General features: G+C 39.7%; 1 protein-coding gene across 50 annotated transcripts in view; it reads right to left on the bottom strand.

Annotated features, from left to right (window-relative positions):
- Positions 1 to 13,992, bottom strand: part of ANK2 (ankyrin 2) — a 301,049-nt gene that overhangs the window by 83,978 nt on the left and 203,079 nt on the right. For 46 of the 50 annotated variants that reach the window (XM_071744070.1, XM_071744078.1, XM_071744061.1 and 43 more), the window contains 4 exons: positions 6,687 to 6,785; positions 5,465 to 5,662; positions 2,763 to 2,861; positions 2,493 to 2,591 (listed from right to left, as the gene is read on the bottom strand). In XM_071744070.1, coding sequence (XP_071600171.1) covers positions 2,493 to 2,591; positions 2,763 to 2,861; positions 5,465 to 5,662; positions 6,687 to 6,785 — 495 coding nt within the window. The remainder of the gene's footprint in view (positions 1 to 2,492; positions 2,592 to 2,762; positions 2,862 to 5,464; positions 5,663 to 6,686; positions 6,786 to 13,992) is intronic. The other 4 variants (XM_071744086.1, XM_071744115.1, XM_071744082.1 and 1 more) reach the window with 2 other exon arrangements.

Raw genomic sequence — 13,992 nt, 5'->3', positions numbered from 1 at the left:
CACCTGAATCTCTGTGAAGAAACAGAGCTCCAGTGGTGCAAATTCCACTCAGGACAACTCATGCAGAGATTTGTCTTTCTGCCAGCTGAGAACCTGGCTTCAGACCCAGGAACAGTTCAGGAGGGTGTGCTCATACATGTTGCTGGGCCTGGGGACAATGTGGTTTGAAAACTTGGTGATCCCAGGTAAACATCATCTCACTACAGAGGGTCAGAATGAAAATCCTGATTTATAGAAAATTCTGCTATCTAATCTCCCCTGGTCACATATGTTCCTCAGCTTTCTACATAACAGTGCATCAGCTTGTGTGCTACACAGGAGATGAGAGTACACTGAGCCTCTGTCTCTCAAGGGACTGAGGCACATGAGCTTCAAGATGGAAGAGGATATTTTTCCAGATGGTCTCTTCCTGCACACTGTGTGGAGCTGGCAGCATTAAAAGGCCTTGTGATGGCTTTGCACAACTGAGCCAGCATATGAAATGTGTAAAATCTGTGCTCAGGAGCAAGGCTCTGTCTGCAGGGTATAGAATGAATCTTGTTTCAAGGCTTTTGTAGCCAACAGAATTTGAAGGAGAACATGAAATTTTGGAAAGCTGACTGGAGTGATGTGGAATTTCAGATCAGGATAATGAAGTAGGGATGATACATTCACAGCATTTTCTTTTGATGTAGGTTTGCAAAGGCACTCTGAAAGGAGTATTCCTTGATAATGGCATCTCTTACTTAATTTTGCACCTGTCCAACATTCTTTGAGTGCCCTGTCCTGAAAGTGGACTGGAACACTCCCTGTGCAGGCTCATCAGTATCTGGTACATTAGGTACTGGGACAGTTCTGCAAATAGGAGCTCTGCATTTATCTGTTCTGCAGTGTCAACACACCAGGACTGATCACTTCTTTGTGTTAATTGTTCCTTCACCATATACTAGAGCTATATATAGGATATAATATATCAGTATTATTCTATTGTAAGGCTTTTGCCCCCCAACTATCAAGTTAAAGTGCAATTGCCAAAATGAACACTCTGGTCAAGGCATTTTGCATCAGAATCAGGAATCATGTCTTCTTGTTTGTTGTCTAGATGTAGCTAAAGAAGCAGCCTGAGCTTGCCTACTATTACAAGCTTCTAACTAAATCAAACCCTCTTCACCAGGAGTTGATTTGCCTTGTCTTTTTAAAATTAACATTGTATTACCAGCTACGATTAGTCAGTAGGCAACAAACAAAACCCCACAGCTCTAGCTACAGTTCTTAAAATTCATCTATATAAACTTTTTTACTTGAAGAATGAGCTGTTTTAAATGTGAATAAGGTTTACATTTCACACACTCTGAAGATCAAATTCCAATAAAGACCTTTTCATATGAATTAGCAAAGCAATTTAGCTTTTGGGAACATTAATTCAACAGAGAACTCCAGCTTTCCAAGCAAAAGCCAAGACACCTGGGTAACATAAATTGTAAAGTGTTAAGCTTTGCACACAAATGTCTGGTAACACAATATTTTTAATTGCCTCCACAAGAATTTCTTGTTGGTTTTCATAGTACCAATGAGGTTTTTATATAAAGATTGTTCCTATTAAATAGCAGTAGGAGACTTTGCCAGGGAAAGTCTGTTCTAATGATTCAAGCAAACAACTCAGTGTGCTCAACATTTTTACTTGGTTTCATGGAAGAGTTTTCTAACTGCAAAACAATGTTGAGTCCAGTGTACCTGGATTACTACATTTTTGTTGTTGGGAAGACTTAGCTATAACATAGTTTACTGGTAAAAACCTTCTTTCAAAGTGCAGGTGGTTGTAAGCTGAATATCTGTTTCTACTTACAAATGTTAACAATAAGATAACTATGAAATACAGCTCAGAGAACTCTTGTGCTCTTTTTATTATTCTTCTTGGTAACTAGGCTATTGTTATGCAAACACTGATTTCTAAGGTAAGTCAGGTTCTGCATTTTGTGTTAACTCTCAAAGGGCACATTTTCTAGATTGAAGCATGGTGTGTCAAAAGGCACCAGTTCCTGGAATATCCCGTATAACAGAATATCTCAAAATTTTTACTTTTTGTTTAATTGTTAGTTTTTAAGCCCATTAGACCCTTTCACTGATACAAATGAGACAATTCCATGGCAGCCAGCAAAGCTGTGCAGACATGAATTAGGGTTGTTTGGACTTTAATTTCATCCTTCAGAACGGAAACAGAGTTTTTCCTGTGACTTGGCTTATAATCAGTTTTGGATGTATTTGGTGAGCTCTGTTTCAAAGGGAAATTTTATTCACTCAAGCATTGATGATGAATGCACGAAACCAAAGATTGCTTATAATGCACACACAACCACCACTTCCTCCTCTTCACTAAAGGTGCTAGAGTCATTTTTCTTAAAAAGTCATAAAGTACCATTAAAATGTGACCTTTGGTTGAGCTCCATGGTAGGCCAGACCCTTTCTGGAGAAGGTATTGCAGAGATAGATGATCTAGGCAAAGCCATACTCACAATGTTAGTGACATCAGGGGAGGCTCCGTTCTGCAGCAGAAGGAGGACTATGTTCAAGTGGCCCATAAATGCAGCCACGTGTATTGGTGTGAGGCCCGACTGCGAAACAAAGCAAGAGCAGTTTTACTCCTCTGCACGGGCACAGGGAAGGGGCTGCTTCAGTTAAATAAAACATAAGTGAAAGTGAGGCACAATAGGAGAGAGAAAAAAAGGTGGCAAAAGGGGGAAGAGAGAAGGAATGTTTCTTCAGGACATGAAACACTTTTCTACCTCTGTTATAGCCTGGATTGAAGCCCCATATTTCACCAGGAGTTCCATGACTTTGATGCGATTTTTCTTGCAGGCAATGTGCAGTGGAGTAAAACCATTCTGTGCAAAAGACAGTCATGTTAGTCAAAAACATGCAGCTACACTTTCCACACAGCTCCATGGCAGCACACTGGGAGCAGGAGTGTTAGAGTACTAGAAGCAATTGTTCTTTAAGCAGGACTGGTTATGAATTACAGACATCTCCCAGCAGTCTGACACAGAACAAAGCAGTGCTGCTGCTCTGAGAAACTGAAGGTCCACCTCCAAAACCCATTCAGACTTTGAAATGTGTGCCTGCACACAGGCAGGCATGTGGTTAGGCAGGTTGCACACACATATGTAAGAATAACTTTAAAATTGCCTAACACAAGGAAAATTCAAGTTAAGCGTAGTTATCACTCTGAAATCAGTGCCTTTTGAAATGTATAAAACATATTCTATACCTCTGCAGTAAAAGAATAAGTACTTCTTCCAGATACCACATTACTTTGTCTTTATAGAATAACTTGTAATATACAAGATTCTCACAAATCTTGTGATCAGTCTCAATGATCTTGCGAGACAGTAGTTTTAGTTTTGTGCTGACCATCAGTACACATTCATTTACTTGGAAATGCTTTTTCTGTAAGAATCACATCAAAGCATGTCTTCATACTCTATTCTCTAGCACATGCTTTGACTTTAAGCTTTTCTTTTTTATGTACTATTATACTTAATGCTGGTTAAGCGTGTCTGAAGCTAAGCAAACACATTATGCACCATATGTGAATGTTTTAGTGAAAAGCACAGGTAACATTTTTAGATAACGTTTAAAAATCACTACACTTTTTAAATGAAACGGATCAGTATTTCTAAACAATCAGCTAGCAGCAAACAGAATTTATCAGGGAAATCTTAGCTCATGGAAAGAGGCATGTGACAGATTATTCTACAATCAGCTTCTGTTAAAGGAAAAATTAATTACTGGATGATTTGAAGATGTTTTAAAGCATATAAAATTGAAAAAGCTAAGAAGAACCAATTTAGTCTCCAAGTAATTTGAAAATATCAACTTTTTTTTTTTCAACCTAGCTACAAAATTATTGTTTGTAAAAGTTATTCCATCACAGGGCTCTGTTAAATATTATTACTACTATTACCCTTCTCCAATTTCTAAAGGAGATATTTTACCTCCCGCACAATGTCTCTCAAAGGAAGCTCTACTGTTTCAGATGTTTCCATATTTTCACTTCATCTTACTGCCTGTGTTGATTTAATTTTGCCACTTCTATTTAAGTGATGAGCAGTTTGATGGGGGAGAGGTGCAGGCAGAAAGAATGTATCACTAACAGACATTATGAGCATCATTTAATAAATTAAATACTATAAACAAGCCAGAGGCAACAAGTCCCTGATGGGAGAGAAAACAAGGGTGAGGAAAAAAACCCAGTCTGGAGGGAAAAGAGCAGAGAGGCAGTGGCCTGAGGGTATTCTCCTTTCATTTCAGATGTTTCCCTGGGAGGGAGGGGAAGGGGGGGAACAGAAGGTGTATTTCTGGTCATGGAAGGAAAGAAAGAAGATGAGGGGGCTGGCATGCAACATGCATGTGTGGGTAGCTGAGGAAAGTGCAGCTAAAGATAATCAAAGGACAGGTAATAAAACCAAGAAAGGATGAAAACAGCATTGAAAAATATTGACCAAGAGAACATGTTACTGAGAAAGACAAGATAAGACAAGCTTAAGAAGAGGAAGCAAGAGAGGTTACAGGACTTGTGACTGTAGAGAGGCCAAGAAAAACAGGATGGTGAAATAAAAGCACGTCAATAAAAAGTCAATTCCAAGGAAGAAAGGGGTGGAGAAGCCTTCAGAGACAAACACAGGGTCACACTGAAGGCAAAATGCTGGGCAAGACATCAGTGGCCTGTGGTGGAAGGTCTGTGGAGGCACTGAATACAGCAGGCAACAGCAGGCTTCTTGAGTGTTCACAGTCTCTTTCCCCCACTGAGTGTAAGATGTTGGTATTTTAATTTCCATCCAGCTAACAGTTCATGGGGACACCTCCTATTAGAGAAAATAGGAATCTTGTTTGGATTTGGATAGCTTATAGAATCCTGAAAGCTTACGTTCCTGGAGCCAAATGTGAGGTTTTTCTCTCAGTTAGGGGATGATAATGGCCTGACCAGTGAGTGCAAGGAATCCTACCTGTTTTCCTGTAAACAGCAGAAGAACTGTTTTTTGAAAAGGAAGAGAAGTGGCACCTAATAGAGGGGAATGTCACAATTTGATAAAGGCAGAAATTAGCTTTGTCATGTATTGCCAACTAACTTGATGATTCAGTTGAAATCTTAGAAATTTTTTGTGTATTGTATCACATAGTATGGAAAACAGAACAGCCAATAGAACACCAATGCATATGTTGGCATCAGCTACAAACAGCTCTGATTTTAGAAACTCTGTAGAGTTTCCAGCCCTGATACTACAACTGCTTGCCTTGGGACAGGGTCCATGATTGGACCTAATAATAAGAAATAAAATACTAGTAAGCAGCACATGTGACAACCTGTTATTGCAGCTATTTGAGGTTGTTGGAGTTTGTTGGCAGAGATTTCACTTAGTTTTACTGGCAAAAGCTACACATCTACCCTGGATAGCTTTGTTACATGACACAGGTGGGACAGGTTTACCAGGGCACGAGCATTGGGATTTGCTCTCTTGTCCAGCAGGAGCTTGGTGACACGATAGTGGCCGCAGTGTGCAGCCACATGGAGGGCAGTCAGGTAATCCAGAGTGACATCATCCACGGGAGCTTTGTGCTGCAGTAGGTGTTTGACACATTCCACGTGGTCCCCCTGGGCTGCCATGTGAAGTGGTGAGAGTCCGTTCTGTGCCAAAAGAAAACAGAACAGAAACTTCTAGTAACAATCACTTGGATCGTGGCACATACCAGAATGATGGCATCCTAAGTCTGCAGAGTACCATCACCAACAGAGCTGCATCTGACCTATGGACTGGAAGAAAAAATGAAAAATGCTACAGCCACCCCTCCCTCTCCAACAAGTACAGGCTTACTTAGAGGAATTTCATAAAATTAACTAAAAATCAGAACTTAATCAAGGAAACAATATTTAAGGGTCTTGCATCGTGATTTAATAAAACATATATTGACCTTAAACAACACTTCTAGAGATACTCAGCATAACACTAAAGTATAGGTTGTATGTTACTACAACCTGTTGTCTGTTGTTCTGAGCCTCTCTAGATCTTAGTGAGGTGAGAGTGTTGACACATGAGGTTCACCTCACCACCTTCTCCCACAAAAGAAATCAGTGTACTATAAGAAATCTTCTGCCTACAGTTCCAAGTCTCTCTGTGAATCACTCCTGCATAGAGATATTTGCTTGAACAAAGACACAGCATTTATTGGAAAGGCATTAATTATAGATGTGTGATTTTCAGAATCAGGAAGAACACATCAAAATAATTTTCCAAGCCTGGAAATCCATGAAAACAATTATAAGAAGCTGTAGGTCACAGGTCCTAGTTAGCTTATATGAAAGGCTGGAAAATACATACCAGGAATCATCCCTCAGGAGTGACAGACCCAGCTTTCCCATCTGTGTTTCCTATGGTCTTGGAAGCAACAAAAGTGAAGTGCTTGCAGAAGCACTGTAGAGCATGTGTTTAATCTGGTATTACAGAACAGGGCAAAGAAGTGTATCCTGTTTCATGTATTTGGAAAGGATAATCCCTAATTATGTAAGAAAACCTTATTTTGGATCATTCTGCCCATTAACACATTTCCTGTGGGAGAACAGAAATGTTCCTGTCTTCTTCTTTGTCCTTGCAGTGACAATGAAAAGTCTATGCAAAGTTATGTATGTTCACACATTCAAACCAGACACACACCTTGGTCCGGGCAAGCAGTGGGGCACCTCGCTCTAGGAGCAGCTCCACAACTTGGTCATGGCCACTTCTTGCAGCACAGTGGAGTGGGGTGAGTCCATCCTTGAAGTAAAAGAAGAGAAAACAAATGAGCACATCCCCAGCTGTCTGCCCTGGCACTCTGAGGAACACCCTTCCAGGAATGCAGCCCCACAAGCACGTGTAAAAGTTCCTTTTCTTTGGTTCCTGACTGCAGCTGGTTCCACAACACAAAGTTTCATTCCTAGTCTTCCTTGCACCAGGAGAGGACACTTTATGGTTACCATTTCAGAGAGGAAGCCCACTCTGTACTGAAATCTCTTATCAAAGAGGATAAATGTGAGCAGGCATCCCCTCCTCCCCTCTCTGCATGGCTTTGAGGTTGGTTGTGTTGCCTCTCCCTGGATAATGTGTGCTGGGCCAAGGATGCTCCATTTATCAAACACTTGTGCTTTGATTGCTTTTGATGCAAGGTTGAAACAAGAAATGTTCATACTAGAAAATTTACTCTAGAATTTACTCATTTTAAAACAGGCATCAGGATAAAAATGTGTAAAAACAGAAAGTGAGAGAGAAATAAACAGAACAAAACTTTAAACTTCTGAGATGAAGCGGTGAACAAAGAGCCAACAATTATTTGCTAAAACTGCTGAGACCACCAACTCCACAATATTTTTCCTGTTGTAGACCACCACCCTATCCCAAAAAACCATCCTTAGGCTGTTCAGTAATGATCACAGGAGTGGTAAAAAAGGATGTAACAAACATTTAGATAGGAGAATGCATTCTAGGTAATTTTGCTACAGTTTGGGCTTTATGCAGAAATAAAACAGGAAATATGAGGCAAGAAAGATGTTTGCAAAAGAATATTAGTGCTGAATGACAGAAAAACCAAAACGTATTAGATAAAGAAACCCAAGTTTTCATCTCATTGGACCTCAGTATTGCTCAAGCGTGCTCTCAGAGAAGTCATCAATAATCATTCAGCAGAGACAGGTTGATAAAAGTGAAATGTTTTTTCCCAGTCTTTAGTCCCAAGAAAAGCCTTCTCCCTCTGAGACACACTGCTCATCTTAGATGAGGTAGACGATATTCTAGGGTGCTTTCTGAAGAACCCATTGACAGCATGATTAAAAGATTAATATACTGGCTTGAGATATATTTATTACCAAGAGGTTTAAAAAAATTGAAAAAAACCCAAAAAGATGGCCTTAAGTAAGCATTAGTGACATTGCTGGACATCACTGTAGTTTTACTTCTGCTATGCACCTTTCTGAGTTAGCAGTTCAGCACTGCAGGGAGGAACTGAAGTTTGAGGGGAGGAATTTTTCTCCCTCACTTATCTACTGTTTCCAGAGATATTTCAGAAACAAGCAAAGGGGTCAGGGGTGCTTTGACTCCTGCTATCTCAGAGGTAGAGGCATCACTAAAAGCCATGGAAGCTTTGCAATGCAATTCAGATGCAAGATCAAACCTGAAAACAGGATTCAAGGCTGCTCAGCACCTGGCAGACTGGGTAAATGTGAAGGAATTGGGTGTGTCCAGCTTATCTGGTTCTTTTTGCTGTGCTGAAACCTCAGAGTTTGATATGCCAAAGGGATTTATACACCTAATTCCCTTTAGCATTACTAAGGTGAGAATAAATCCTTCATTATCTCTAGAAAAGATATTTATTTGGTATTTCCTTCCTGTTTCTGGCCTTTTGTGCTCTACATTTTTAACCAAAGAGAAAGGTTCACTTTACCTACTGCATATCTGCATTTGATGTTTTTGTATTTAATAGGCAGCCCAAAAAAAAAAAAAAAAAAAAAAGGTGGAATTGTCTGAGAAAAACAGGCCAAATCCCCAGAGGGAGAAAAAAAGAAGAAAAATACAAGCTAAGAAACACATCAACTTCACAAGAAAGTCTGGCTAAAACAAAAATAAGAACTAAGTCATTAAAAAGCATGGTTTCTCCTCTCTTCTTACCTACAATGCCCCCTAAAAGTAGAGATAACATTTGCTGCCTCTTCTGCCCTGTCATAGCTTTTCTAAATGCATCACCATCTCCTATCTGTGCACTTTCCAGCAGGTGAGGGATGCAATATGCTTCGTAGCCTTTCCATGTAATCCTCTTCCCTCTTTCTGCCCTTGCAAAAATTGCATGTACACTTTTAAATTATCATATATTTAATATTTAAAATTCTCTATTTGGTTTTCTTCAAAGATGTGGGAAATTGTAAAGAGAGCTGTTGTAGTAGAAGAATTAGTACATAGCCAAATGAGGACAAAATGACATTAGCCAACATCAAGAGACACACTGCTCTACCAGATGAGCCCTCTTTTCCCTGTTGCCATTTGCCACAGTTCCCTGAAATCTATTGCAGGAATTTGGTGATAAACTTCTGAAAAATCATCCCACTGCTAACTGGTACACCCCATACATTGAAGAACACCTGCTGACCAAAATATCAAGCACATCATTTGACATGACCTACAACACCAGATCAAAGAGAGACCCTGAAGCACAGGTAATGGATATCCCCTAAACAAAAAGGCCACCATGCTGGAAGAGAAGAAATTCAGCAATTTTATATTTTTAAAAGTCCAATATTTATCTCCTCTTCCCAAATAATACATGGTGAAGAGTTAAATGTCCCAAATGACAATCCTTCATCTGGTGCTCTGTTGTTCCTGTGTGCTGTACTCCCTTGGCTCATGCTTTCCAACATCTCCACCAGCTGGGTCACTGTTAGAAGTGGCACTACAATCCTCTTGGTGTGTATGGAAGCCATAGAATTCCATCACTCCTAATTTCCTCTTAAATGGCTTTCAAAATAGAAGGTAAACTTTTGCCTTTTTTTCTTGAAGATCAAACACTGGTCATTTTTTAATTTGCAAAATTAATTCTGAATTCTGGGCATGACTCCTAACTGCAGGACTCACGAAGATAAATTATTGGGTTATTTCACAGTGATTAAAATGCTTCACTTGAGCCTACCAGAGAGACTGAGATAAAAAGAAGCTGTGCTTGAAAAGATCCTTAATGGGAAATGATATGGGCAGCATCTTAACAGAAGGGTGGTTGCACATGTTCAGTGCTCACTGGAGCGAAGACTGATGATAGCACATGAACATCAAAGTCTGAATTATCAAAGAATTTTTCTAAACTGCAGCAGTATATTCTCAGTTTTGTGATGGGAAAATAAATTTTTAGTGTTTTGTATACTAGACATTCAAAATTGCCTAAAACTTCCTGATAAACAAAGGCCTTTTCATTCGTTCATTTTTCATTACTACTAAACCTCATCTCTTTAAAAATGAACCAGGCAAGTCTCCCACTTGCTCTGAGCTCTCAGTCTTGGCATAATTAAACACACTCTAAAGTATTTCTCCAGCTCTGCCATTCAAAGTACTAATTTTAAAAATACAGCAAAAAATATACCATGTGTTCACTTGCATAGCAAGATACTGTATCATTCTAAATAATAACCACCACCTATACAGCTTGCTTTGATAATCTGTAAAACATCCCTTCCCACTTCCTTGTCAACATGATATGAATCCACTAAGTTTTTTAAGGCAAATATCTGTTTTGTGATTAGATATTCTTAACCTGGCATTGCTTAGGAATGGCAAATCTGCCAATGAATTCTTAGTGCTCTGTGCAGACCAGGGGAACATGTCACAGCAGCACTACTGCAGGAACAAAGCCCTGTAAACACAGCATAGTGCCGGGCCTGGGTTAGGATCCTGCCATGATGGCTTTATGGTAGGAAACCCACTACCATGTGGCAATGGCAGCAAGCCATGCCTAATTTGTCAGGATGCACATGTACAAAAGGAAACATTATTACAAATAAATCTCAATAAGTTCCCAGAATGAGCATTAAGGGATGTCTGAAGCACATTCACCCCAAAAAACCCAGCTGCAACCAAAACAAAAAAATGAGTTTCAACCTCCCCAGCTTCCTTCCTTTTCTTTTCCCATCAGTATCATACATCCCTGTGACCAACCTTCCACTTCTTTCATCTCCAGCTGAGCCTCCTTTCTTTTCTGTGGCCCTTCTCCAAACCAACTGGCATACCAGACTTTCTCACCACCATTATCACCTCTACTCCCCTCTCCAGCTGCCACCCTCCAGGCACACAACATGTTTACTGTCCCACACAACAAGCTTTCTGTTCCAAGACTAGATGCTCTGTTTCATTCCAGGGATTTTTTTTCAACTGTGAATACTCTGGACAAAAGCCTGCAAGAGGAATCTAAAGAAAATTTCCAGAAGAAAAATTCCATTTCAGTGTTGGCAAAGCTGAAATAGAAAGAACACAAAATGTGTGACAATATCAGCATCTGAGCCAGGTGAATGTGTTCCTCCCCCTCTTGTAAGGGAGTTTGCACATTCCCATAAAAATGGAAATACCAGGAAGGTGACAGAGGTCTGTGACTAACACTGTATTTTAAAATTAAAAAGCACACAAAATCTAAAAAAGCCTCAAATTCTTTTTTTTTTTTTTTTCTTATACAATACTCCTAAAACCTTTTAATAGTACCACTTCAACATCCCATATATCCTGTTACTGTTCCATTATATCAGAGTATTATTTTAATAGACATATATATGTCGGCCATGCTGAAACTGCACTGCTTTTAAATGCTTAAAATAATTCTCCCTGCAACTATCCTCACTGTATTTCAGGAAGGCTTTAAATGCTTTCCATCTCTCAGAGTCAGAATTGATAGTTACCATGTTACTCTTGACCACACGACCTGGATTTACTTTCCACCCTCTTTTAGAGAACAAGTTTCTGTACCCCAATTCCTAGCCCCAATCTGCAGAACTGGTTCTGAAACCCACCTCCACTGGTCTGCTGTCACAGGCTGTGCAGGTCAGAAGTATAGCTAAATGCTAAAATTTTGAACAAATGTATGTCACTGAAATTCTTATTCAGGTAAACCTGTAGAGAATATAGCTTTGACTAAGATTCTAAATATAAAATATTTTAGCATAACAAATTTTACCCTTTTACTACTTATGAGGCAAAACTCCAGGTAAGGCTTGTATGTAAATACAAGTAGGACAAAAGTATGCATAACACAGAGCACTAATAAAAGTATCCTATTAACTTAATTGGGAATTAAATTTACATTTTTGCTTTAGATACAATATAAAAAGGAATTGCAATGCCACATTTTAAAAACCTGTTCAGGAGCGAATTAAGAAAAATAGTAAAACTTGCCAAAAAAAAAATTAAATAAAATATTATCTTAAAATCCTTAGGTGTAACAAACAGATTTATTAGCAGCTCTACATTTTTATATTCTGGTGAGAACTGGCATAAAATTTCAGCAAATACACTGTGAAATGTATAGAAAATAAAAATCCATAATTCCTGCAGTAAGCAAGCTCTTCCTCTGACATGCAGCATCAACTAATGGAACAGCAGGACACATGCATAATTATTATTTCTTTGAGACAATAAAGGAGTTCCTAATGGATCATTCCAATGAAACATTTTCAAACTTAAAAAGATTTCACAGATTAACTCTGCAAAATTAAAGTACTGAGGCTCATCTAATAAGTCAAAATAGTTTTTTGCATCTTCATCAGATATCATGTAATAAAGCAAATTAAAAACAAACTGAATGGGTACATTCTGAACCAAAGAGCTTGTTTGGATGTGATATGGAGACCAAGAACAAAAGCCCAAGCTGTCTGGCAATGAACTATCCCAGTACATTAATTCCAGTGGTTTGGAGTGACTCTGCCCTGTGGGAAGGATGCAGGTGTCCCTCAGGAGGAATGGAGAGGCGAGTATGGGAAGGCAAGCGTGTTAGTCCGAGGTGGAGGAGGTGGGAGTCTGTCCTTTGAAATACAAACCACGAGATGCACGGCATGCAACACCCAACCTACCTCTTCCACACCCTACGTACTCAGGGCCATAGCAAAGCACACAAGGCATGCGGACAGGGCAGAGGGAAAAGAAAGACACCAAGACGATATAAACAGCTGGCATGAGGACCATGCCACAGACACAATGACAGCAAAACCAAAGCTCTGGAATCTTCCCCACTGTGGAGTGCAGGCAGCTGGCTGCCACCGTGTGCCTTTGAGCTGCAGGAAGGCAGGAGATGAAAGCAAGAGGAAGGTGCTGAGCCTGTGCAAACTGGAGATGTGGGCTTTAGGGGTTTTCACCAGACCTTTGTGCTGGCAGGTTTTGAGCTCATGTAGCAGCTGATCAAGGGCAGGAAGCCAGGACAATGAGACAACTCATAAATTATCCCTTTCCACCTACGTTGGACAAAGTCCTGTTCTTTCAGCTTCATTCACAACTGCACATCAATCTCTGTGGCTGAACAGGGAAGGGAATATACCTTGGCATCTTAAAATCCAAGATGCCCTTTACAATCATCTGTGCCAGATTTGTCTAAAACAAATCTCTAAATACCAAACAGGAATGAGGTGAATTCAGTACCATTTCAGTATGACTGTTGTGCTTATGAGTATGTGGAACATCCTGACTGTAGCATATTATTAACATTTCATGCTTCTTTACCATGAGATTTTTGGTACTCATTGTGGAAAATTTGATAGGGGTGATGGTGTTTTACTGCACACCTTCACAAGAGGCAGCTTTTCCCATTCCCAAAAATCAGTAGTTTTTTAAAAGCCATCAAAAAAAGAGCAAGAGAGATGTAATTTCATAAATAATCAGAAATTTTAAAAAATCAATAATATCTAGAGTTACATAATAATCATGATTGTCTTTCTAACTTGTGAAGCCACAAATGGCTGATTTAATTAATATTAAAGTAACTGCAGGGTATCTGACTTCAACATCCTCTATCTTCCTCTGCCTTTCTACCTTATTAAGTAAAAACTCTATGTTCAGCTCTAAACTCTGTGTTCTAGAGCACCTGCTATTACTTGGAGATCTAAAATTGCAGAGCAGTGCTTAAAACCCAGCAGCTTTCAAGAACAAGTCCTGTGCAGTTCAGGTTGCACACATGAACATATGTTAACCCTGCCTATATAAACTGATGGATTTTTGTTCTGTCCTGTACTGACCAGATGATCCTTGAGGTCCCTTCCAACCTGGTATTCTGTGATTCTGTGATTTACTCCAAAATCAGCCATAAAGAAAGAGCACAGTATTGGTGTGGCATTTTGACAGGAGAGCTGGGAGGAGGAAGGCAGTGAGAGTCACCTAATTCTCTGGGGTTACTCTGGGGATGAGGTGAGCAGCTGCTGGCACAGAGGAGGTCACAGGTTCCTAGTGCTGACTCGTCAATAACAAGTGATTGCCAGCC

The sequence above is a fragment of the Heliangelus exortis genome, chromosome 4, assembly GCF_036169615.1.
Source record: "Heliangelus exortis chromosome 4, bHelExo1.hap1, whole genome shotgun sequence".
NCBI classification, from domain to species: domain Eukaryota; kingdom Metazoa; phylum Chordata; class Aves; order Apodiformes; family Trochilidae; genus Heliangelus; species Heliangelus exortis.
The sequence above is the reverse complement of the archived record's forward strand: the minus strand, read 5'-3'. Positions and strand labels throughout refer to the sequence as shown.